The sequence below is a fragment of the Neltuma alba genome, unplaced genomic scaffold, assembly GCF_004799145.2.
Source record: "Neltuma alba isolate B1F8T4 unplaced genomic scaffold, ASM479914v2 tig00012259_pilon, whole genome shotgun sequence".
NCBI lineage: Eukaryota > Viridiplantae > Streptophyta > Magnoliopsida > Fabales > Fabaceae > Neltuma > Neltuma alba.
Window position 1 is genome coordinate 60278 of NW_021636785.1, and position 26852 is coordinate 87129.

The 26852-nt window shown below is 33.8% G+C and overlaps 4 protein-coding genes across 4 annotated transcripts; 2 read left to right on the forward strand and 2 right to left on the reverse strand.

The window, feature by feature from the left end:
- The first annotated feature begins 1966 nt into the window (after nucleotides 1–1966).
- On the forward strand, nucleotides 1967–2809 carry LOC114725668 (auxin-responsive protein SAUR71-like). Its single transcript, XM_028912201.1, has one exon. It carries the CDS (start codon nucleotides 2062–2064, stop codon nucleotides 2503–2505), a length of 444 nt encoding a protein of 147 aa, XP_028768034.1. The 5' UTR covers nucleotides 1967–2061; the 3' UTR covers nucleotides 2506–2809.
- An 8767-nt stretch (nucleotides 2810–11576) lies between these two features.
- On the reverse strand, nucleotides 11577–12304 carry LOC114725617 (auxin-responsive protein SAUR50-like). The gene has a single exon (XM_028912144.1). It carries the CDS (start codon nucleotides 12239–12241, stop codon nucleotides 11927–11929), a length of 315 nt encoding a protein of 104 aa, XP_028767977.1. The 5' UTR covers nucleotides 12242–12304; the 3' UTR covers nucleotides 11577–11926.
- A 6110-nt stretch (nucleotides 12305–18414) lies between these two features.
- On the reverse strand, nucleotides 18415–22062 carry LOC114725613 (transcription initiation factor TFIID subunit 14b). Its single transcript, XM_028912140.1, has 6 exons — nucleotides 21817–22062; nucleotides 21412–21500; nucleotides 21092–21313; nucleotides 20324–20511; nucleotides 20122–20243; nucleotides 18415–18837 (listed from the first exon to the last, which is right to left on the reverse strand). The coding sequence occupies exons 1-6, from the start codon at nucleotides 21844–21846 to the stop codon at nucleotides 18751–18753; spliced, it is 738 nt and encodes a 245-aa protein (XP_028767973.1). The 5' UTR covers nucleotides 21847–22062; the 3' UTR covers nucleotides 18415–18750.
- A 2141-nt stretch (nucleotides 22063–24203) lies between these two features.
- Nucleotides 24204–26588, forward strand: LOC114725616 (auxin-induced protein 10A5-like). Its single transcript, XM_028912143.1, has 2 exons — nucleotides 24204–24451; nucleotides 26149–26588. Exons 1-2 carry the CDS (start codon nucleotides 24220–24222, stop codon nucleotides 26460–26462), a joined length of 546 nt encoding a protein of 181 aa, XP_028767976.1. The 5' UTR covers nucleotides 24204–24219; the 3' UTR covers nucleotides 26463–26588.
- Nucleotides 26589–26852: the final 264 nt, after the last annotated feature.

The window sequence follows — 26852 nt, forward strand, 5'->3', positions numbered from 1 at the left end:
TAGTGGTGATCAAGATTACTGAGTTAAAAAGATCCTTGGGGAGACAAGCAAATCGTGGGATTAAGATAATCAGACATTACAAAACAAAGTGCAGTTGATTTTGTCATTTGTTGTTTGTCTCTTTCCTCCTTAATTTTTCATTTACGTGATTCTTAAACAAACATTAATTTGACCTCAGTTCAGTTTGTTATCACGGAATCTCTCTTATCTTCCAAATATTTATTTATTACCAAATAATAAATAATACACCATATTTTAGAGTCAAATGAGAGTCTTAAAAAAGAATCCAAGACTGCAAAATTATTGGTGTGTTAGTTGATGGCCTTATTAAAGTTAAGCGGCGCTAATCAATTTCTTTTGATTATTTCTCAGTCTTAAGTTTCCTGTTTTCTAATAATGATGATTAATAGATGTCCCCCCCACAAAATTCTCATCATGATGATTGGCGTGCCCTCTCTTTTTGTTGCTTTTTTATTTTAAATAAATTACATTTTTTGTGGCCGTGATTGCTCATTGATATGTAAAATATAAATTATTTTTGAATAAAATTGTTTCAATAAAAGGATACTTATATCTAACAAAAAAATTAAATTTTTTAATTATAATTTTAAAACTTGTAACTTAAAATTCTAATGTCTGAGTAAATTTTTCTACTTAATAACTCCAAATATACATATAATAAACTGACTTTGTAGGCAAATGGATCGAATTGGAGGATTCGGGACAGAGTTATGTTCGGAGATTGTGGTGTGGATCTAAAGCAGTTCAAAGACAAATATATTTTCCAGTCACATGAGTTTAATGCAGCTAGATTAATTAATTAGTGATTAATTAATTAAAAAGCATTTTTGGCCAAAAATTAATTAAAAGCACATGTATACGGTGGGCTTGTTTAATTGTCCTGGTTCTAAATGGACTTGTCTCTAACTTCCCAACAAAATTCGTAACATAAAATAAAATTGATGCTCTCAAAATCAATTCTCATACTAACACCTGGAGGAAGATCATTCCCAGAACCTATTATTGTTATCTCTTATATTATTCATAATTTAAAAGAATTTCATTTTAATGAATTTGCATTTTATATTGATGGCGATTGATACTAAGCTTTGCTTGTATTCACTGACACGACATTAAAAATAGATTAATTTAAATTCCAATAATACATAACCCGGAAATAATAAGTGTGATTTTTCCTTTTTTGGAGTGAAGGGCAAAAAATGTAGAATCCACAAATTTCACAATAATTTTGTCTCATACTGTGGGATGAGAACTCGATTACAAGATCTGACCGTTCAGGACCACCACCCCTGAACTCTTCCATGATGGGTTTCCCTGTAATTTGGACACAAAAAGTTTTATTTTTTTCAACTTCTAAATTTGATATAAAAAAAAATCTAAACACTCAAATAATGTTTATCACATTTTAATCTGAAAATTCATATATAAATATTGTAATTAGCTCCTGCACACTGAACACAATCTAATTTTTGTTAGTCTAAATTCATATTCTTCAATTTGAAGTTTTATTTTCAATCAAAAAACAAACTTACAAAAATGACAAGCTACAATTTTTTGAGCAAAGAAGTTACAATAACAATTTTACACTTTAACCATTTTGACTGGTTAATCCCCTATTCAAAGAACTGGGCACAGATCGGGACCCACAGTGTTACCCTAGAATGCCAATTCATTTTAATTTTGTAATCACAAACACACACACACACACACAAACATATATTAAAATTATAATTAAATATATATATTTGGGAAAATATTAAAGCTGTTGAATGCCAAGTTAGTGGGCTAAGCCCACATGATCTCAGCCTCTCTCTCCCGACATCACATGGGCTTAACAACGACATGGCCAACATGCGTGATCTCGTAATTATCTTCAAACCTAAGGGCAATTTTCTTTGACCGGACCTTATAAAGCATGCAACCCACCTCCTCCTCTTTCCACTCAACTGTCACCTCTCTCCGCAATATCCTTTTCAAAAGTCTCTCTCTGCTGCGCTCTCTTCTCTTGCAATCGCTACTCCAACTCCAAGCAACAATTCAATGTCGCCAGCGGCCGCTAAGTGCAGCAAAATCCGACACATTGTCCGAATCCGTCACATGCTTCTCCGGTGGCGCAGGAAGGCGCGCATAACGGCTGTTCGAACGCCGTCCGATGTGCCGGCGGGGCACGTGGCCGTCTGTGTGGGGCCCAGCTGCCGGAGGTTTATCGTGCGAGCGACCTACCTGAACCACCCGGTCTTCAACAAGCTTCTGGCTCAAGCCGAAGAGGAGTACGGGTTTTGCAATGAAGGTCCCCTCACGATCCCTTGCGACGAGTCGATGTTTGAGGAGGTCCTCCGGGTCGTGTCCCGGTCTGAGTCGGGTCGCTCGTTCCGCTTCTTGAACCTCGATGATCTCCAGAGGCGCTGCCACGTGGACGTCCGAATTAACACTGACTTGGCGGGAGAATCCTGGCCCTTGCTTCATGAGGAGCCCATCTGTTAGAGTTAGAGCTAACCTTGTGAATTCGAAATGGCTCGGGTCGGGATTTGAGAATCCGACAGAGCATGACTGACTTTTTTTTTTTTGGGGGGTAATTTTTGTATGACCGATATATTTATTTATTTTTCATCGTTCTGGTGAGTTGGTTCAAGAATCAAGATATTTAGTAGTCAGTAGAGTCGGAAGCTGGTTGGGAAAACGAACCGAGTCATCCCGAGTCGAAACGAGTTGAAGCGGGTGGATCTCCGTTGATCTGTATTGTAAATTATGCTAATTGGTGGCGTCGATTTGAATGGAATATTATTAAGATAAAGTTAAAGCATTTGAATAAATTCACACTGAGGAGTGGTGAGATCGGCCGGCCACTGGTGCACACTGGCGGGGTCACCGCCAGCCGTTCTGGGTTAAAGGGAAAAGCCAAAACGTTATCTAATTAAAAATTCTTTATACCGACAAATGATGATCATGATGGTTTGGCTGAATAAATCAATTTCTTATTGAGTGCTTATGTTATGAATAAAAAATTACGTTGGATGAAAGATAATTGAATAGAAAAACCAATTTTAAAAAATAAGATAAAAACTAATATATGTGATTGTTCTATATACGCCATATTATCTTCCATTTCAAATTTCTTTATTTAAGGTCAAGTTAATAATAATATAGTAACCACATTCTTTATTTTCCTCGCTGGTAATCTGTAGTTTAAACTTTAAAGGTTATTCCATTATTAATTCATACTACTCTAAAACTAACAAGGAAGTGCTTGGATACCTCAATAATTACTTTTTAGAAGTATTTTTTTATAGATTGAGATAAATTTCTCTATATATTTATTTCGTATACCGTAAAAACACTTCTAAAATTATTATTTTGATTTTACCTAAATACCACCTAAAAGTATAAAGGAGGAAAAGGAAAGTTATCATCTGCAAACTTAGAAAGGAAACAATTAAGTAATTATTATGTTCCTGGAAAATAAAAGAAAAAAGAGTACTTATGATGTACCAAAAAGATGAAAGCGGAGTGAGGAGATTTGTGTGAAAGTAAAAGCATGACCACTCTATATTTTCGTACCCCAAAGGCAGCTTTTTTGAGTAGATTGTGAGTTGAAATGTTGAAGATTCTTGTCGGACTTAAATATAAAATACTACTCTGATCCTTAATATAAGACCCATTTAACTAATTTGATTAGATTAAGGAAGTTAGGTTAGTTAGTTAATTATAAAAAAAAGTGACACTTTTTTTCTAAAATACCATAATCATCTTTTTTAATACCCTCTCTCCCTCTTCTACTTGATTATAGTTGAGGGAGTATCCATGGGGGTAATTTAGAGAAAAATGATAAATATGAGAAATGGGTCTTATATTTAGGACCAAAACCAACTTAAAAATTGAATCCTATATTAAAGACCGGAGGAGTACATGTATATCGACACATCAAAATGTAAAAGACTGCTATAAAATGAAAGTAATGTAAATAGCCCTTGCTGGTCAAAAAAATGTAAACAACTCTTATTTCCATCCAAATGGAATATTAAGGCATTTATTTATTCTAATAAAAATATTAAATTAACTTATAAATAGAAATAAAGGGGCTATAACTCATTAAAAACGTTGACTTTCTACTCATTGATAATTTTACTAGTATGTGTTTTAGGAGTCAACTAGAATGAAAAAAAAAATTAATAATTTCAAGAGCTGAATATTATGCTTTCAAGAACTAAAATAAGAAATTAAAATGTAGGTAGTTTTAGAAGTTAGAACAGAATCACATCTCTCCAAAATCCGAAAGGGCAGATAGATAGGAAAAATGAATAGTAATAAATTATGAATGATTGGCACAAGAAAGAGTGCTTGGAGGATAAAAAAAAAAAGTATCCAGTGAGAAATAAAAGAAAATTAATTGGGCCACACATCACCCACGCGCACCACATTCCACGTCACAACCTCACTATGAATCCCAAATTTTCCGTTCAGATTGGTTTTTTTTTTTTTAATATTAATTCCGCTTTAAACTTTTCAAATTTTCTACATTGGGCCCTCATCCCACTTATTTCCCATCATAAAGCCCCCACTTTTCTGCTGGAAAAAAAAAAAGAAAGATACGACTCTTTTTCCTTCCCAAATCACACTCTCCTCTGATCATAACAAAAATACAACTTATTTTCAAAAAACACTTGACTTCATGGAGCGACTGCGAGTAGAAGAGTGTAAATGATTAATACAGTGAGATTAACCAATAATTAATTAGAATAAAGATAAAAAATAATACTAAAATTTTTAGGCGGACTATTAATGTCTCCGGTAAATACAAACATGTAATTTCTCAACAAAAAAAAAAAAATCTTACACAGGATTGAAAGGAATATAATCCATATCAAGAAACGCTCCTCAAAACACCCAAAAAGAGCAGTCATTTTTTGCCAACTAAGGGGGTGTTTGTCAACCTCTAAATCATAGTTTTAAGAGTATTTTTCTGTAAAACGAGACAAATTCCTTCACATATTTACTTCTTAAACCGTAAAAGCACTTCTGAAACCATAGTTTGGTTTCTATCCAAACACCCCCTAAACAATAAACTTGATGCTCCCTCCAGTTCTCAATGTAAATTTCATTTTGTAATACTACCTCATGTCTTTAATATAAGACCTTGTTTGACTTTTATTTTGGTTCTAAATATAAGACCCCAATCCACTTTGTCTCTCATATTTACTCTTTTTTTTAATATAGTCCTTCTAATAATTATAGTTTTAGTCAATACACTTGATTAACAAGAATATTTTAAGAAAGACAACACCTATTTATGACAAATAACTAACTCAACTTACTTCCTTAATCTTCTCAAATTAGTCAAATGGTACTTATAATTAGGACTGGAGGTAGTATAAATTACACTATAAAATGAATTTTATATTTAGAATAGAGTAAGTAATAACGTCTTAAAAATTTAAACAGAGATACTACCTCTGGTCCTAATTATAATACCTCGTTTGAATTTTATTTTGGTCCTAATTATAAAGACCTTAATCTATTTTGTCTCTTATATTTAGTCATTTTTCTTCAAAAAATAGTCACTGTAATAATGATAGTTCTAGCCAATATATTTTATTAGCAAATATATTTTAGAAAACACAAAACTTATTTATTATAAATAACTAACTTAGTTAGTTTTCTTAATTTACTCAAATTAGTCAACTAACTCTTATATTAAAGATCAGAGGTAGTAATTCATAAAAGCCAGCACATTACACTAAGAACCTTTAAAGTACACATGATGACAAATTAATTTGGTTGATTTCGTTCGCATAGTTGGCAAGAGAAAAAAATCTCCTTATTGGAAAAAAAATATTAGGAAAGCAAGCCGGATTTGTTGTTTGATTTTAGGATCAAAAGGAGGCCAGTAGATAAAAATTAATGTTTGAAAGTGTGGCCTTATTATTAATATACGGGAGTATGATGTGAAATCGGGCAACGTCATTTTCTTCAATAGGGATGTCTAATGTCTGTGTATTAAAGCTTCATGTGCGAATTAATATCAATAATATTACAGCTGTTTTCAAATATTGAATTTCGGATAAGACTAGGACGTGCTCTTTTTTTTTTTTAAAAAAAAAGCTGAATAAAAACAAAATAAAGGTAATGGTATAACGAATCAAATTATTAAGATAGTGGAAACATTACATGTAAACGCATACATTTTCATGTGAGATAGACATATTCATACTCTTCATGCATTATAGTTTTTCTTGTATTTGAAGTTGTCATTGTTTGTTCATTTATTGTAAAATTTTTTAGTAATTACCACTACATTTCTTACTTACTTGAGACTTTACAATAATTTAGGTAAAGCAGCACTTAGTATCCAAACATTATTTTTTTAAATAACATTCAGTATTTTAATATTATTCAGTGTTACTTTTTAGTTATATCTAACATTCTAATTTTATTGATGACTATAAATAAGATGAAAGTAGTAAAGATATTATAAAAATAATATTGAAATAGTAAGTAAAATTAAAGTACTAAAACTGTTATAAAAAATAATATCAAAATAGTAAATAAAATTAAAGTACTAAAACAATTATCAAAATAATATCGAAATAGTAAGGGTGTGTTTGGGATTACATTTGGAGCCCCAAACTCACTTCTCTGTCTGCAAAAAGGAGTTTTTTTTTACTTGAGATGTGTTTGGAATCACATTTTTATGATCTGACTTATTTGTACAAATGAGCTTTTAAAGAGAAGCTTCTTTTTATTGTTTTTACCGGTAAGTCCAAGAAAAGCTTTTAGAGTATATTCATCTTGTTCTATATGCTTTTTTTTTTTTGGTTGGGAAGTCAAAAAATGAGAAGAAGAGGCTCAATGTTTGCCATTATTTTATATATTTAATGTAATTAAGTATTTTAGTATTGTTTGATTTCTTCCTAACAATAAATTAAATTTTTTTATCTTTAATACTTCTTTTAAAACGGTCACATTATATATATAATATTAGCTATGTATTACTTAATAAAATTTTTGTCCTTTTAAGTTATTTTGCATCTAAAATTATTTTTCTATTAATCATTCAAACAAGTTTTAACTTCTTAAACTTTTCAAACTAACTTTTTTACAAAACACAATCTAAATATAAATCACATTACACTATTTGACTTTTATCCAATCTGATTTTTGTAAAAGTCAGATTGAAAAAATTACTTTTATCACTGTTAATCCAAACACACCCTAAGTGCATTGCAAATAAGCTTAAGCGATTGAAAGAACTTAAAAGAAAATAACGAATGCTATTTTCACCATTGATTTTTTGAAAAAGAAAAGCATCCAATAGGAAGATCTGTGATTTTTAAACCCAAAGAGGCCATCCAACGGTCAGAAGAAACGGGTACCCCGTCTGGTGCTGGGTTGTGTGTGGAGCCAGCGATTCCCTGTGGCTCGTCCCCACAATCATAATCCAGAGGGGTCGGAGTGGGGCCCACGTGAAGGCCTCACGTCCTATCATCACCCACTCCTACAAAACAACATTCTATTGCACGTCGCTTTCATGTTTTCGGCTTTATGTATGTAACCGCCGGTGATTTTATGAGTCCCCGCGGAGTCTGAGCCACACAGTACGCATATCGTACCATTGTTATAGAGTAAGACAATTTTGTCCCTTCAATGTCCCTTCCTTGCTTCTTTCTTTTTCTTTTTCGTAATTTTGATCATTTTATAGCCATCATAGAAACTCAACGAAATTTAAACCATTTGAACTTAATCTGGAAAAAATGTTAGACCAAGATTCCATGACTTTTAAGTTTTAACTTATATACCAACGCTCGTTACCTGGAAATTTAATTTATATTGTAATGTAACTATTGAAATCACCAAAAACTTTATGAGACATTTTTGTATTATTTAGAAAAAGGGAATATTCGCCACCTTTTGACGATTCGTTAAAGTAATAATTACAATGGTCCTGTACATTCACATGAAATTCTCTGAATAACTTTCAAATGGCGCTACTCTCAATACTTTCAATATTTTTACGTTGATTAGATATATTTTAAATAATAATAAAAAAAACATATGAATCGTACTTCGCCCTGTCTTAAAAAGAGCCAATTAAAATTAGTTAATATTTTTAAAATTTTAAATTATCCTTAATTGTGTTCCTTAATTAAAAAATATTTAGTTAATTAACAATATCAAAGCAAATGACATTTAAACAAAATTAATTACTCAAACAGAAAATCTTATATGGAGGATTGTGTGGGAGGTTCAGATAAATATTAAATATATTGACCATCATTATTCTTACTATTAATTCCTATATTTAATATAAGAGTAAGTTAACTGATTTGGATATATTGATAAAATTAGTTAAGATAGTTATTTATAATAAATTAGTATTATTTTTTGTAAAATATCTTTATTAATCATGTATGTTAACTGAAATTTTTAACATGTGTAACTATTACAAAAACTGTCTTAAGAGAAATAGATAAAGATGAGAAATAAATTAAAGTAGATTAAAATCTTATATTAAAGAGGAAGGTAGTATTTAATTACTGTGATGTTCATTATTATTGTTGTGATTGTGTAATATCAAGGTACATTGGAGGTGAGCGAATCTCATCATATCTTATTTCATCCCTTAGTCACCATCAAAATCTATGACTTTGAAAAACGAGACGCGAATTTAAGGGATTGCTTCTTCTATATTTAGTTTCATTTATTCTGAAAATCCGAAAATATAAGTTATTGTTAATGATTTTACACCTATCATGAACATTATAAAAAACCCTTAAAATGCAATTTTTTTTCAAAATCCCGAAATTAAAATTATAGAATGTAAACCTTGATGGTTATATTTCTATTTATTTAAGTTGGTCTAAGCATTAGGGTTTTAATTCTTGAAAAGCATGTGGAGTTTTCTGATTCAACGACACTAAAGATTATTAAGGGGGTGTTTGGCAAGATGGAAATATGTTTTTGAAAAGCACTTTTTCACAAATCGGGACAGATCTTCTAAATATTTGTTTCGTATAACGTAAAAATATTTTTAGAATCATGGTGTGGTTTCCGTTCAAATACTCTCTAAGTCTTTCTTAAATGTTTGGTTGCAAGTTTGTTCTTTTCATAAGTATAATATGCGTGAATTTCTTCCAATAAATAACAAAAAAACCCCTAAAACTATAATTCGAAATATGATTCTCAAACCTTTACGTGGGGAGCAAAATGCTTCCTCGAAAGATTAAAAAATGAAACTACTTGGTCATTTTTTATACTAACATGAAGCATGCAATCGAGTGATGTCTCTTATGACTCATCAATAAAATATAATATTATTTTCCCATTTTCTTACGATAATTTTGACCAAGATCAACGGATATCCACACACACACACACACACACCAACTCATTTAGAAAAACCCGTATCCACAAATATAAACATAGTTGGGTGCGTAAATAATTAAATAATAAATATAGAGACACACACCCAAGATGTGTCTCAATCGCCAAATCTCTTCCAAAATACGTTTTGGAGGCCCAACACACCCTTCCCCACATCTTCTCCCTTCTGCCAACAGTGTCCTTTTCATTTTTCCAAAGGGGGGGAGAGAGAGAGAGACAAATATATAATTTGAAAATAACAATTCACATCTTCGTACGATCCCACATTTATTTATATGTCATAGATTTTATGACTAACTATCCTTATATTAAAAATATATTATTTTATAATTTATTAATAAAAATAAATTTATTGCAATAAAAAAATATAATCCTTGTACTCGCTTGTTAGTTGTTGCTCCTCTGAAAATCAAAATAAGTTTATTTTGAAAAAATTACAATGGCTCCGGAAAAACTATATCAAACATCTGATAGACTGAGTAAAATAATAGTCCAAGAACGGCGCTTTCCAGGAAATTGCAGAGAACATGGGTGTCAACACTTCTGGACAAAAAAGTTCAGAGTAAAAAGAAATTCCCTTCAAGGTAGATCCCAAATCTTTATTCTGCACTTCAAGACAATAACTACCTTAACACTTCTACATTCTAGTTACAGAGTTTGAATTACATATATATAGTTTTGCCATCTTAATTAATATAATTAACATCTGATGTACTTAACTAAAGGTCAAATTATGTGAGACTCTGAGGTTTGATTTGTTACCTGGGCAGTATTGTGAGTATTGTGAGTAATTGTAATTTGACCAAAATCAAACAAGCTAGCAATATACCAAACCATGACATAAAAGCTAAATATTGATACGAAAACACCTGCATCCCTGCAACAAAGTGACAAAAAACATAAATATAAAGCTCGCATCTCTGAATCTGCCATGTTTAGAAGTACTTGTTTTGTAATGCAAGAGAGAGAAAAAAAAAAGAGGAGTGAGCAAAGAACAATGTGTGCAGAGAGAAGCAATATTAGTCCAAGCTAAGATATTTTTTTTTCCTGAGGACCAAAATTTGAATTGGATTCTGGAGAGAAGCACAAGTTATTCTCTTTGCGGAATAATTGAATTTGGTGGGTCATCATGTTTACTATTATATATATATGAGTGGAAATATTCGGATTAGAATTATATGTATGAGAAAGTACCAACAAGAGTTCGGTCCAGTAAAAATAACTAATCTATTTGTATAGCAAAATACTTCAAATATGATTACTTTTAATAAGAGGATACCTGTTGTTAATAATAAAGTTTACAGTTGGAGTTATATATGTGGTTGGAACCCCAAAATTAGGATCAGAAGTAAAAGATAGAAGCATTACTAATTTAAAAGAGTCAGACTTCGTTTCTCTGTTTAAAATTTTACCATCTTTTATCCCATTATATTATTATTAACGATCATGATCTACGCCCCTCCTCATAAGAACTTGCAGACTGTGATAGTTGCAATTAATACATAACCTAATCAAGTCATTCTATAAAGGAACCAATATTTTAATTAACCACCAGATCAGAGTGTTATTTGATGCACTGAAATGTATGATCTTCAAACTTTCGTTATACTTATTCTTGTTCGACATATGTAATATTTGAGAAAGGTGAGTGTTTCTATGCATCAAGCTGGTGGGGTAATTTAAGAGGCAAGCCATATAGTACTCAGATGAACCGTACAAACTTTTAAGTACTCGATGTATATTATATTCCCTGACAAAGCTAGCCATGCACTGGTCCCTTATCTTCATTTTTCTTTAATGCACTATACTCATTTTTAATTAATACAGGACCTAATCTTGCGTTTTCCAACCATGCACACATCTTGACTTGTCTGATCCTAAATCACATAATTTTTCATCATACGAAGAAGACACAGCAACCTGCACCTTTAGCGATTATCAATGTATGTGTGCGTATGTGTGTTCAGAAATAGAAAGAGATAGGCAAGAGAGAATCATGCATATAAATATATCTATAATTCCATTCATATGTGTGATTCCCTCTGTACGCATAACAGTATGAAATATGAATATACAGAATTTGATTTACTCTGTGTGTGTGTGTGTGTGAGAGAGAGAGAGAGAGAGAGAGAGATTGGCATAGAGCATTGGAGTAGAATGGGCAAATAACTCCGATTTTTTCATTGACATAACTAACTTCTCTCACAGGGTATGTATAGAACCTCTGTGAGGAAAATCTCAAACCTTTTTACAGATTTCACCCTAACGAAATATTTCACATGGGTCCAAAGTTAGAGTCACAGATTAAACACAAAACCCAAATAGGGTTGTTGAAAACGAAACCCGCAAAAAATATTGAAAGAAGAAAGGAGATCAAGAATTGATTACAAGAACAGACATGACTCTGAAGAGAGATGTTAAAAAAAAGAGAAGCAAAAGCTGCTGCTGCTAGCTTCATCTTGGTCATGCATCTTCTTCAAGGCAGAGCCATCAAACATATTGTTCCCAGCTTCTTAATTTCTCTAATTCATCTAAGCATTGATGTTAGGGACCTGAAAACAACTTCCTCACAAGGGATAGTGAGACCCATATCGTGATCAAACCCAAATTCTTCTTCAGCCTGACGAAGGAGGGACTGGAATTCTGGGTGAGTCAAGAAGGAGATAGGCACAATATACCTACTTCTGTTCTCACCAACGTACACGGCAAAATGGCCTTTGGGGACGTCAAGAGGGAGGCCATCATCATCATAGCCATGTTTCTTTCCTAAGCTGGAACATCTCTTGAGGATTTGTTTCAGAACTGCAGTCTGGGGAAGCTTGCTGGGTTTTCTAATGGCCATGAGAGAGAAGATAAGTGATCTATACTCTAAATCAAATTGATCGTGAAGGAAAAAGCTGAGAGATAAGAGAATGAAGAAGTAGATGCGGTGGTGGGTGAAGGCAAGTGTGGGGGGCTGACGGGGGTATTTATTAAGAGCCAGGCCTCGGTTTATGTAAAAATACATATCAGATACAGTCATTTTTTTCCCCCAAATCGTTCTGAGTCTAATAAGTGACTAATAAGATCATTGAATAAGAGAAGAAAAGAGAGGGGTAAAACTAAAAGGACAGGCCACGGGTGTATTGGTGTATGCGTAGTAAATGGAAGGACATGGTAGGAGAGCAGCCCATTGGCTTCTGATATTCAATGTTGGCCCTCCCAGAGGCAACCTGGTCCCATTCTCATGCACCCTTCATTTTCAACAATTGCCACCGATTTTCTTCTTTGTTTGCCTCTTTATTATTCATATTTTAATAGCAATGAAAATCAATATAAGGGTTCAGGTTTTCATCTCATCATCTGGCCATTTTGAGTCACATCCTATTCTTAATAAACTAATGCCAAAAGCCAAAAGGACAGTCCGCTTTTCTCTCTTCTTGCTGTTAAACCTAGTATCTTTTCTCTGTTTCAGTTTTATTGCTCTTCGCATCATATGTACTTTTGTTTTTTGGCATTACGATTGGACTTGTCTTCTCTATTTATTTCTTTCCGCCATATTCAAAGGCAGGCTCCTCTATATCCGTAGGCACATATGTTGAAGCACCAAAGATGCAATCCCATCTGATATTGTGTAAAGAGCTATGCTCTACAATATTAAAACCTGATTCAAACAGAAACACTAACTAAACAAATAATTATTTCACCCAAAAAAAAGGAGATCAATTGAATTTCGAATTGTTCATTCTCAATTTCTAAAATGATATACTGAGACTGTTTGAGATATTTATATGAAAAAATTAACAGAAACTTTTGATTTGACTCGAACTTGCTCATTTTCTTATTCAAATAATTGCTCTATATTCACAATGAAGTTTCTTGTTGAGATGAACTACCAATCACGTGGAATGTTCACCTTAAAGGCTTGCTAACATCAAGTTATTATGTGGGCTATGTAGAATCCCACTCTTCTACTCATCCCTAAACTACTCTCTCTCTTTCTCTCTCTCCCCACATACCATAATTCACGGACATACAAGAATAAAGTGTACTCTTCGGTACAACCTGGTGTTGGTTTGGCTTTTCTGATGTTTGGGGCTTGTGATACTGTGGACTCAGTGACAGATAAAGCAAACAGACCCTCAGACTTAGCGCAACAACAAACCATTTTAGCAGAAACCCATGCGTCTCTGTTTCTGCCTTTGCAGATTTTGACTCCTCAGTCCTTATATCTTCAAAACGAAACACATTTCTGACCTAAATAAAGTAACAATTATACCTAAAGCCTATTGCTTTGTGCCTGGTTGGGCATTTCGTCATTATTCTTTTTGTTTATCTTCAACTTACTCCATGTTCTATTTCCATATCAGTCATGCACATAGGACATTAATTACTCTCTGCATTCTATAACTACCTACCAATTCAGGTACTTGAATATTATATTATGAATTGAATAAACTAATAATTAATTTTGGTTGTTGAATTAATAAATCCATTTCAATTTAAGTTAGATTCCAAGATGTTTATGGATGCATGATCAGTTAGATATTCAATACAACTATAATTTGATTATCTCACCTATTTGAATTTAATGCAAGTTTGTTAATAAAATTACAAAACTGAAAGCAAGTTCCATTCAAGTAGAAATATTTGAATTTAAATTCAAACAAATAAAATGAAAAACAGAAAAGATTTTAATATATGCTTGCCTTCCCATCTAAACTCTTTGGATTCTGTGAGACACAACAATAAAAATTCACACACCATTCACCACCAATTTCATAACTTAATCAGATTGTTTCCCAGCCAATTTTACTCTGACTAGGACGGATTTACGAACTTTATAAAAGTTTACAAGATCCCTAGAAGAGGCTACAAACAATGTCTGTCAAACACGTTCTCATTAATTCGATTGACCAAGGTTACGAAAACAGAGTATATGACTGGTTTGGTTTTTCTTGTAAGTCCTTTCTTGTCTCTCTTCTGTTCCTGTTATTCTTCTTTATACATGCTTCTACAAACTAGCTGTTATAATATATAACGTGAATTATGATCGTATGATGCATATTTTGGGCTCTGTTATATTTGCTTCGCAGGATATATGACTTTAAAAACGGGGGACAATCATCTAGAAGCACTTTTTTAATTTAACAATCTTTGATAAATAGAGCTTCCCTAGCTCTCAATCAACTAGCTAATGGGGCGAATAAATTATGATTCTCATATCAACTCCTCTTCATTTCATTTCATTTTATCCTGCAGTGGGATGCATGGGGGAGGGAAAAGAAAAAGAAAAGGAGAGTATATTCATTTCTGCCAGAAGCGTTCTTAATTTTTAAATGAGATTCAAGAATAGAGTAGCTTACAATAATTTCTCTCTTGGCTTTTTGGTCAGCGGGAAGAATATTATATAATATTCTGTTTCATTTTCCTTGAAGTACTCCTCTATGTATTCCAACTCATTAACAATTATTTAACTATCATAGATGATATGTGATTGACTCGTGAGATATTCATACTCTTTCCCTTCTACGTATTTGAAAATGGATAGATCAAAACCAAAGCATGACACGACACGATATGGTGGACAAAGAAGCTAGCTGTCAAGGAAGTTTGTTTGAATGTGAACTCGAAGAGGAAGAGGTCATACTCAACGTGTTTGGTTGGGTTTTCGTGGAGGATATTCATGTCAATTGTTGGAGTAGATGGAAAAACTGGTATAGCGATAGGCTTCAAAGTTCAGAGTATAACAGAACTGATAATAAAAGTTATATAACAATGCTTGTCATTTTCTCAACCTACATATTGGATTATCCACTAGTGTAGTGTTGGCTGCTACAAATAGGTGTCTCAACAAACTCAAGGCTTCCCATGTGGCCCTGTCTAAACCAGATCCACTAAATGGCAGAGCTATAACTAAGACATAAATCTATATCCAATGTGCACCACTATCTCGGTCTTACCTCTTCTCTGCATTCATTTTTACTTCCATACCCTACCATGTTTTCATGGCCCACAAAATGATCGTGGAAGATGCTTTCTTGATTTTTGCACAGGCCTGACTACGTCGTCATTGACAGACCATGGTCCAAAAATAAGCCTGTCACACAAAATTCCACCACATTAAAACTCACAAGTTTCATTGTTGACTCTCACTTTTTATGATTATTGTAGCCTTTATATAATGATTCATAGCACTATCCGTCATTTCAGCCATCTGTTCTTCAATCATTTTCTGTTTTTCACCATGCGAGACAGTGAAAGTTGAGCGCTTAGAAAAACTGAGCAAGACAACAGATCAGACACATACCCTTAGTGATTTGTAAAGCAGCATCCATTATTTCTGTGATCTATATATCCTTGAGATTTGATCTGTTGATTATTATTCCCACACCCTCAGACTTGAAATCTGGTAGGATTCAATATCCAGTCTCGTACTCTCCTTGGCATAAATTCAAACAGCTGGTATAACCTTTCATCTAAAGTCCAAGGGAAGATCTCATTTACTAGTTACTACATTCTGCTAGAGTAAACAATCATATGTATTTCTGAAAATAATTAGAGGCTGAGATACATAGAAACCATGCAACCAAGTACCTGGATGTCACGGCCCTCGCAGAGAGTGAGGCATGTTCTGTGAATGAGATTGAATGGAGAAAAAGAGGAGGATTGAGAACAAGGGAGAGAGAATGAAGAGGCCCACCATTTTCACGAGAATGAGAAATATGCCTTTTTGAAGAAGATGGCGACTTCAACTTTGTTTTGGCACATGGAAGCGCAGGAAGGCCATGTTACCCTTGCCCCATAATCATCCTTTCGTGAAAAGACAAGTTCGTTCCATCACACCCCTCACTTCTCCCAAATCCCACGTCACCGGCTTGTGTTATGAATTAGTATTTGCAAAATTCTTTTGACAGATTAAAAATTAGTTGCCATAATATAAAAACTTTAACCCCAATTGCGACATTGAAACAGTTGTTCTTAATTACGCACTTCCTAAATATACAAGTCTCAAGTATTTTAACAAAATCATTAGTTAGTTTTCTTTAACTGAGTCCCATCTTTCTTGGTTGATGCTTAAAATCACGCTGTGCCTACACATTGTATAGAAAATGAGTGACCCAAGGGTTGAAAACGTGCACTTCGAACTCACTCCATATCAGGATAACTATTTTACTCATTTACATTCCAAACATTTTTTTTCATGCTTATTCATCCTATGACTACGCACAAAAACCCGAAAAAAGAAAAACTAGAAAAAAGATCAAGACGGTAGAGTAGAGGGATTCTTATTAGTGAGCTATTATGTTCATGTATATCCAAAAGCATTGTCATTAGGAGAAAAGGATTTCCGTTTCTGCAGCGGAAAATGTGCATACAGGCGCAAAAATTAAACATAATCTCAGATCCCCGTGCCCAGGCATTTTAATGAGTAGCTGTTTAATGTCAAAATTGGGTTATCTTCTCCGGCAACAGCCTCTTCTTTGACATCCTTGATTGCCCAGACTTTTTCCCCCCTCGCTGTTGATGTTGACGTAGCTTTTCTGTGACTGCTGATTTCTGTCAGATTAGATGACTCAGGGTGTGTTTAGATGAAACCAAACCGTGGTTTAAAAAAATGATTCTGGAGAATAGATTTTGGAAAAAATAGATTCTGTGAAGAATAGATTTTGTAAAAAAGTGATTCTGAGAAGTGAGAGTGTTTGGATAGTTGTTATCAGAAGCACTTTTTATATATACAAATTACTAAAAAAAAGACATAAGTTAATATGATAATTACAGAAAAAATAGATTTTATGATATATTTTAATTTGAAGAAATAAAATTGTTAATAATATGTTTTTTACCAACATAATTAATAATACATAAGATAATATAATTAATAAATAATTAATGTCTATATATATTTATAAAATATAAGATTAAATATATTTATAAAAAAATATGTTTATAAAAAAAATAACAAGATACATATCATATAGGCCCTCACACTCTCCCTTTTTTCTCCAAAAGCAAAAAAATTTTGCTTTTTCCAAAACCATGGTTTTGACCCAAAACCATGGTTTTGGTTTTTGGAGAGGCTGTTTGGGTAGCATTTTCCCCAAACCATGGTTTGGGGTGCTATCCAAACAGAGCCTCAGTTTGACTTGTGGATCTAAGAACTGAGTTTTAAGACGGTTATAAATTCAAAAATTGAGTTACAATGAGTCATAAATGAAGAATTAAGTACTTTAAAAAGACTAAAAGATTAATTTTCACTAATTTATATTTATACGCTTTTCTCTTTTAATAAATCAACTTATGTTAATCAACAGTACTAACAAAATAAAATTACAGAGAATAACTGTTCAGATAAAGCAAAAATAAATGATTTAATCAAGTCGTTTGGTTGTTTCTTTTTTTCACTCACTTGTGGGCATTTACTTGTTTCACTAAAGTAAAGCCATTTAATTTTCTTTATGACTACATTAAGATTAAAACTATTGTCTGGAATAAAATTTAATATTGACTTGAATATTCAACAGCCTCTATTTTTAGATTAAACTTCATTACTGAAAATATAATTAGCGAGACATGTTTCTATTTCAAATGACAAGCATCCAAATAACTTTTAGAACAAGAGAAACATATCGAGTATTAATTTAAACAAACTCCCATCCCTGGCCTAAAAAGGAAATTAAACGAACTCCTAAAGAAATTAATACATTTACAGCAGTCATTCTTCCTTGCCATCATCACTCGTCTCTATCTTAATTCCAAGAAAATATTTTATAACCCACTTTCTGAAGAAGAAAAATGAATTTCTCTCCATCCGTTCCTCTTTTATCTTCCATACCTCATAAAACACACTTATTAAATGAAAACCTGCTCAAGCATGCATGGCAAGACCAGAAACCATCCCAACCTCCACAGGTTACCCTTTATGAAAGGCCGCGCAGCAATACATTCAGATGGTACTATCATCCAACAAAATATATTTTGATGAGACAAATTGGGGGGGGGGGGGGGAGAAAAAGCAGAGATATATAAGAAAGATAGCCAAAGACATTCAAAACTACCATCTCTGCCGGTGGGATTTCTTTGCCTCACACAATGGGGTAACAACTACAATAAATCAATGTCTACATAGTTATGGTAATAGAAGAGGCAGAGTACAATTTCTAACCTTAAACAATTAAATTATGCACATTTGGCCCCCCTTTTGGTGGAGCTCAACTCTCTGGAAAAATTACAACACCGCACAGACAAGTGGAAAAAATAAATTTGAAGAGACAACCTGCTGACCAGCTACATAATCATTCCATTCTCCTATTATAGTGCTTATCTGCTAGCTAATTGAAAGAAAAACTTCAGAGTCCTAATTGTGTACATCTACTGGTCAGAGGAAGATTTGAACAGCTGATGCTGCCCATCTAGCAAGCTGATCTGGCGTCTGAGTTTAGCAATATGAGCTTGAACCTATGACATTAGAAGTACAAATAATCGTGAGTTGGCTCCAAAACCTTCTTGCGAGGTTCATCACTGAAAGTCTTCTACAATAACACAATCACATGCTGAATATAAGCTTCAAGAAAAATGAGATTCAGCTACCGGTGAACACAGAATTGAGGAACTGATAGCTTATCTTGGCCTTTTTTACAGACTTTAGCCTACTGATAAGTTAGCAAAGAGTTCATCCAGAACGAGTTAGCAAAGAATGACAAAAAACCATGTAAAACCTAGTGATCCATAATGAATTTTGGTTGGGTAACTTATTTTGTTAATGTTGCATTCTAATTGCTGATTGATTCTCATACACCACATGAAAAATTATTCGAATTTAGAGAATCTACAGTATAGTGATTATCAGATTTTGGTATCCCAGTGATTGAATCGTGTAATGATAAACAACCAGGACTGATGATGATGAAATTGAAGGGAGCAGAGCACTCATATCTTAAGGAAATTGAGCGTGCCATTTATTTTCCAATGATACATTATATGACGGTCTGGGGATAAAGCGCAAGACTATTGTGTGCCAATTTCATATCCAGATATTTACACAACAGAATAAGACCACTAACAGTAGTATGATTTCAGAAACAGCTGGATGTTACTGCACAAGATGTACCATGTTATGCCATATACACAACCTTATATCATCTTCACTTTACCTCATTAAATGGATTTAACTTATTGGTTTACAAGCACATGCCATCACAGTTCCCTTCCCCTCATTAAGTTGATCTAAATCATTGGTTTAGGAATGACAGGAATCCATTACAATCATACACCATCACAGTTAACAATCTAGATCACAGGATTGTACCCAAATATTTCAAGGGAATAACTCCTTTATGTTCCACTTTGGTCTGGTTGAGGGGGGAGATGACTCGGGAAAAAATTCACGAACATTAACAAAAATCAACTACGAATCATAGGGCAGTAGCCCTCATTCCAAAGTATGCGTTCTAAAGTATAGACGAAGTACAAGTTGCTTACAGACTTCGTAAACAACATAATAAAAATCCAAGTTGTCTGGACTTTCTACAAAGAGACTAACCAGAGAAATTATAAATTATGATCTAGGTCTCCAGGAAGGAAATTGCAAACAAATGTGCGTGTATGAATCAGGGGCACACTGTTTGTCATTCTAAAGTTGCAAGCATATACATGAAAGGATGATCAGACCAAAGTATTATCAACATCAACTTTGATTTCCACAAAGATTATATAAAGTTTAAATAAGATAATCTCATGAACCTGCTGACGAGCTGCTGCAAGCTGTAAGAGCTCATCTGCTTCAGAGAAATTTGTGAACCATTGGGTTAGCGGATGATCTTTAGTATCACCTCTCCTCCTTTTACTTGCATCTTCAACAGGTACTGCACGTATAATAGACATATTCATTCACTTCAAACATGGAACAAAGGAAAATTGCATACTAAAGTGCTAAGAAACATACTTGGATGAGGCAAGGTTATTCCGGCAGGTAATCTTGGAAAGTTCACTACTGGATGGTTTTGCACACGAGCTAAAAAGGCCTCGGAAGGATCAGGGAAAACTATCTCGTCATATGATTCCACAACAACAGGCTTTTTTGTTGACATGGAACTGTTCTCATCCTCAGGATATAACTTCAAGTGATGATATCTGTATATATATTACACTTCATAAAATGCAGGATTCAGAAATTATTTTGGTGTTCACAGAAATTGGTCTGCGTGTTTAGTAACTATTTCCAACAAATGTTAAGCTCACTAAGATTCACTTTAGGTAATTCCACCCCATCCTTTGGTTACAGTACAATAAATATCAGTTCTAGGGTAGTCCATAATCTCATTGTTCAAATAATCAAGCATCCAAACCATTCAGATGGTCCTTTTCTAATCGTATATAGCGATAAATATTAGACGTATCAGCTAGGCATTTCATTAGTTGAAAATTCAGGCAGTTGAAACAAATGGTCGTATCTTCTCTATTCAAACTTAGAAAGCCTGCAGTATTCCGACAGCCTTGAATCACTGTTCATGGTTAGCAGAGCGGTTAAGTTAGCAGAGCGTTAATAGACCAGGTTAACAAGTTATTTTGAAATTTTTTAACCCTTTAAAGCCTTCTTCAAGCATATATTGTAACTCTATTCTGTGCAGCGGTAAATCATAGAACATCAATAGGCGGCTTTGGAAACCAGAGCCAGCGACTAATCAAAAGTAAATAGCATCCAACAACTCACAAGTTCAAAGGCTTGTCACAAACATCGCTGTGGAAATAAAGTGTGATGGCAACTTCAAATTCACCCCATCCTGACTCTGACAACTCAAAAGGAGGTGACTCCACAACCCTTGTTGGATTGTTGAAACTAGAATGCAGCTGAAAAACAGCACGCTTTATGACCACTCCAAGGTCCTCATTGGTTGCTCCACGAACATATACAGTCCATTTATGTGACTGATACCTTGAACAAGATAAGTATATAATTATTTTTTCTTTGTTTGAAAGAACAAAATGCCGAAACTGAGCAGGGCATTACACAGTAATACATAGCATACTTACTCGCTCGCCTTCTTGCCAAGCCAGAATGCGATGTTACCATACACTATTGGAACGCTTATTTCCACATCTTTGAGTTTCTTACCCAAGTTCTAAACATAACACAGAAATGATTATAGCGCAAAAGAGCGAACTTTCAGCAAATTCGAGATAACATTGTTACTATCTTGTGCCATTCTACAATCACATTAGGCATTCTTCACATTAAATTAGAGTTATTACCGTAATCAGCATGCCAAGGCTAGAAATTAAATTGCAGACAGAATCGAACTACAAGCTACCCACAAACACAACAAGAGCAAGGCAAAGAACTGCTTTCCTTAAGTACCAGGGTTCGGAGACAACAATGCATTTCAGAAAATCCAAAAACAGAAACCTGCAAATTCGAATTGAAACATGCAAATTTACCTTTTTCTCATTGTCTTCGGGTTTGCCCATTTTGGTTCGCTGTGATTTGGGAGTGGGACCACTAATTTCAGGCTGATCTTGACCTTCCTTTTTCGTAAATGAGCTATTGGTCTTATCAATTATAAGCTCGTTTGAGAAATCGAAGCTGAATCTGGATCAGAAATCCTAGGGCTTGAGTATCCACCCAAACTACAATGAATGGTTCATCGTTCCAACGGTGTCGTTTGACAGGAGGAGCTCTCCTGATCTCACCGATGCAGGGGATAATCAAGGCTGCTGTGAAGGGTATTGAAGTCATTGGCCGGGCCGGTGGAAGAGGCAACTTTTTTTTTTTTTTGGGCGCGGGGGTTGTTGGGGGAGGGCGGGGGGAACATATTTAAGATTTTTAAAACAATTCTAAATTTTAATAACTATTTTTCTCAATTTTTTGTTTGATCATATCTTAATTATGAACATAGATATATATTATTTTGTGGTAGTTCCAAAAAAAATTTATCAACATAGATAATTACATATATTTATAATTATTGTGTCCGCTATAGAGGACCCAGACTCATTTAACATAAATAATAAAACAAAATTTAATGTGAAATATCTTTTGTAGAAATAATAAAAAAACATTTACTGTTGATTAAAAGAATTTTATATTCAATATTTATATAATGGAAAGAGATTGTCTTTTTTTGAGCAATGTCACCTTGAAATTTGATTGAGGCAAATAAGTTGTTGTTTTTTTTTTTTTTAACTTTATTCAATTATCAGATCATTGAGAAAAAACAATGGGCCAAATTGGATTTGGGCCTCTTTCTATTTTTGTTTTTGCTCACGCTGCTTTTATTTATTTCTGTTAAGCATTTACAAGCTTAATATTTATCACATATCTCATTTTGATGGGCCAAAATAATCTAACTCTTTGTCATTGATATAAAATTTGGGCTTTGATAATTAGAAAATGGATCTAAGAATCTGAACCATCAACTACGAACATGATTTTTTTTTTAATCAATTGGATTGGGTCTAATGGAAGGGATTAGTTCTCTACAATATGGTGAACCAAGATTCAAATCTCCCCTAGAAAAAGTTTTCACATTTATCTCTTATAAAATTATTTCCAATAGGAGGATACCTGTGCTTACAAAAAAAATTGTTTTTTTTTCCTGGGCTAAACATGAATGCGAAAGATTCAAGAAGTCAAGAAACATAGGTACGTGTTTCTTAAACTGAAATGAGCTAGGTACGCACAACAAGGGAGACAAATGACAACAGGATCAGCATTCAGCAAGAATTGAGTTTAATTCTTCCCTGAAACATTAATGGTGATATTTCTCTTATTTGTTTTTTGTTGCTAACGTTTGTTAATATTAAAATCAAAATTAACTTAATTTCACCTTATAAGGTTTTAACGAAGGTATTCTTATAGGCAAGTAAGTGTACTGTGTACATATGCCATTGTTCTTACTGCTTTGAATTCCAGTTTGCTGATAGATTCTTGCAGCAGATTCTCTCCTTCATTAAATCACAACACACATTCTTGAATAATGATAATAACCTTTATGACTCTGAAACACTAGATGAATAAAACTTTTCACTTGGACAAGTTTCCCAGCGACATTGAACATGTATGAATTATGATACAAGAGAAGTTAACGGAATTGTATCTGCTAAGCAGGACTGGCTGGAACCAAATTCATAAGCCGTCTAAATACTTTTAAGTATAGACCTAAACATGAAAAAATCGTGTCAGCAAGAGATTTGGTTTCACATATCAAGTTTGTCTCATGGTATTATATGATTTTCCCAACACCACAAATTGTGGTTCATACTAAATAGACATGATATGTCTATCCATTAATAATGCTTCCCCACATCACTCCCGACCACAGGTTTTATTGCAGATAAGATACTAAATGATGCTTGACAAGGACATCGAAGACAAGCGCCTGTGATCCCTTGTGGTACAAGAAAAGTCAACAAAACTGTACCCGCTGAGCAGAGCTGGTTGAAACCAAATTCATAAGCTGTCTGAATATTTTCAAATACTGACTTAATCATGAAGAGATTTGGTTTCACAGACCATGTTTGTCTCATAGTGTTGTATGATTTTGCTTCCCCACATCTCTCCCTAACACAGGTTGTAATATTTCAGATAAGATAATAATTGATACTTGACAAAGACATACCAAAGACATGTGCATGTGATCCCTTGTCAGCTATGAACCCTTGTCTACCAGTAGGTCCTATTCTCATCGGAAAGCTATATCTCTCTTATCCCTTCATCCTTATATATATACTCATAGTTTTATTCATTCAGATGCAACACAAATTGTTCAGATCTCTAGAGTCAAGGGCTACTTTCTTACTCATAAAATCATCTGAGAATATTCTCTTCCTCACACAGAAAAAATGGGCTTTCGTTTGCCTAGTATCAGAAGGAATTCATCTCTGAAAGGAGTTCACGTGCCCAAGGGCTATCTTATTGTCTATGTTGGAGAGAAAATGAAGAGATTTGTGATTCCCGTATCGTACTTGAACCAGCCAGCATTTCAAGATTTGCTGAGTCAAGCTGAGGAAGAGTTTGGTTTTGATTCTCCAATGGGTGGCCTCACAATTCCTTGCGAAGAATATGCCTTTGAGAGTATCATTTCTAGCTTGAATGGACGCTGATTAGTTGTTATCTAGATAAGACTGACATAAATTAGTGGTTAGCCAACGCAGTTTTGTAAAAGTAGGAAAATTCTTGATGTAAATATTTTTTTTCTTGTCATCATTGTCAAGGAACATGTGCAGTTTACTGAGAAATTTATGAGGATTCACCATATGTTTCTTTCTTTTCTTTTTCTTTTCCTGCAAATCTCACCATCCATCCGAAGATCAAAGGGACTGAGCAGTTAAACATTCATAAACCAACACTGAAACGCAACTGTTTCATAAAGTTGTGGTCGTTATTTGTTTCTACGTTGGGGGCTAAACATTATTATGTTCGAAAATTGAAAATATTTGTATATTTCTTGCCCAAAAGTTGTTTATGATTTTTCCTCTCAACCGGGTAATTATGTTATATAAAAGAAAGAACTAGCATTATTTCTACTTGTCTTTTAAAACGTGAAATTAAATCTAATCAAATGTACAAGGATTTCTCATTTGATTGAATCCACCATATTTTGGTTGCATTTCATTCGGGAACTTTGTGAACCAAACCTCTGGCCACTAAATTCCATAAAGTCATAAATCAATGAAAGTAGTGGAATCTAATCCCATGAAATAAGCTACTAATAAAGCAAAAACAGTGGAAACACGCTTCCACAATTAAGTAAAAAATCTAGGGATAAATATAATAGATACAAAATGAGCAACAAAAGGAAATTAGTGAAAGCATGGTACTATAACGAAGAATCATTGGAAATATGTGATTTCCAGTAAAAATATGAGATTCTCAGAGCTATGTCTGCAGCATAAGAAATAAGCCATTGAATCGGTTAGATAATAATTGGGTTCTGAGCATTACAAATCTCTTGCTCTTTAATTTTCAGAGTTTTTGCTATGCCGATAGATCTTCCTCAAGCAGTCCTTTAACTGGGGCTTCAAAGAAAATTGCACTTCCTATTGGCCACTTAATTAACAGAGAATGGCTACTAATCATGCAGATTAAGAAAACACAGAAAACGAAAAGAAGTTTCAGAAAAAAGGCGTGATTTCGCATATCATGTTCATCTATAGTGAATGATATATGAATTTTAGCCAGCTAATGGGGCCAAACTTTGAGCACACTCACGAGGAAATGTTTGCAAGTTGATAAATATCAAATTGTGGTTCATACTGACTAGACATAAACTACTATCTTCGGTCCTAATTATAAGAGTTAGTTGACTAATTTGAGGAGATTAAGAAAAGAAGTTAAGTTAGTTATTTGTAATAAATATATGTTGTCTTTCCTAAAATATTCTTGTTAATTAAGTATATTGGTTATAACTACTATTGTTAGGAGAACTATCTTGGAAAAAATGCATAAATGTAAGAGATAAAATGGATTGGGGTTTTATATTTAAGATCAAGATAAAAGTCAAACAAGGTCTTATATTAAGGACCGAAAGTAGTATTTAATTTGATCAAATACCTGAGTTGTACTCTGAAGGTGTGCTAGCTGGTCCTTGAGAAAGACCTCGGAGACAACATCATGTGGCCTCTTGTGAACTTTGAGCCCTTGTCTGCCAATAATGGTTTTCGACATACCCTTTCATCTATATATACATTTGGGCTCAAGCATTGAGAAGCAACACAGAGATCTCCACCCAAAAGCCAATCAGAACTCAAAGCCTTCCATCACCTGCAAAGCTATTCAGGACTTTCTCTCCTTGAAAAACCAAATGGGTTTTCGTTTACCTGGAATTAGAAGGGCTTCTTCATTTTCAAGAAACCTTGCATCTTCAAAAGGAGTCGATGTGCCAAAGGGCCATCTTGCAGTCTATGTTGGAGAGAAGATGAGGAGGTTTGTGATTCCCATATCATACTTGAACCAACCTGCATTCCAAGATTTGCTGAGTCAAGCTGAGGAAGAGTTTGGTTATGATCATCCAATGGGTGGCCTCACAATTCCTTGCACTGAAGATGCCTTTGAGAATATAACTTCCTGCTTGAATGGCTGTTGACAAATTACAGTTTAGTTTCATTTATGACTGACATAGATTGGTGATTAGTCAAAACAATCTTGTAGTGCAGACAAATTCTTATGCTGTAAAGATTTTTGCTTGCCCTCCCTGGGGAGGAAAAGTGACCATTTCAGTGAGAAATATATAAGCAGTGACTTTTATTATCTCATTTTCCCTGCATATATCTCTCAACTCTAAAACATTGGTGATATTAAGCGGTTAAACATCGATGAATATAACTCAATATAGTATTATTTTTTTCACAAGGTTAAGATCTCTTTTACTTTCTACACTTTAGATTTGTCAAGTTTCTTAAGCATATCCATCATGTAAACAAGAATTTACTTGGAAACCTAAGAGGCTTCTGCACTAAAATGCAGGTAGATCTTA

Coding starts and splice junctions, on each gene's coding strand:
- LOC114725668 (XM_028912201.1), top strand. CDS start 2,062: ATGTCGCCAGCGGCCGCTAAGTGCAGCAAAATCCGACACATTGTCCGA.
- LOC114725617 (XM_028912144.1), bottom strand. CDS start 12,241: ATGGCCATTAGAAAACCCAGCAAGCTTCCCCAGACTGCAGTTCTGAAA.
- LOC114725613 (XM_028912140.1), bottom strand. CDS start 21,846: ATGGGCAAACCCGAAGACAATGAGAAAAAG. Junction 21,501..21,816: donor CCGAAGACAATGAGAAAAAG/GTAAATTTGCAT, acceptor TGTTATGTTTAG/AACTTGGGTAAGAAACTCAA. Junction 18,838..20,121: donor TTGCAGCAGCTCGTCAGCAG/GTTCATGAGATT, acceptor CTAATGTCATAG/GTTCAAGCTCATATTGCTAA.
- LOC114725616 (XM_028912143.1), top strand. CDS start 24,220: ATGGGCTTTCGTTTGCCTAGTATCAGAAGGAATTCATCTCTGAAAGGA. Junction 24,452..26,148: donor CGAAGAATATGCCTTTGAGA/GTATCATTTCTA, acceptor TCACCTGCAAAG/CTATTCAGGACTTTCTCTCC.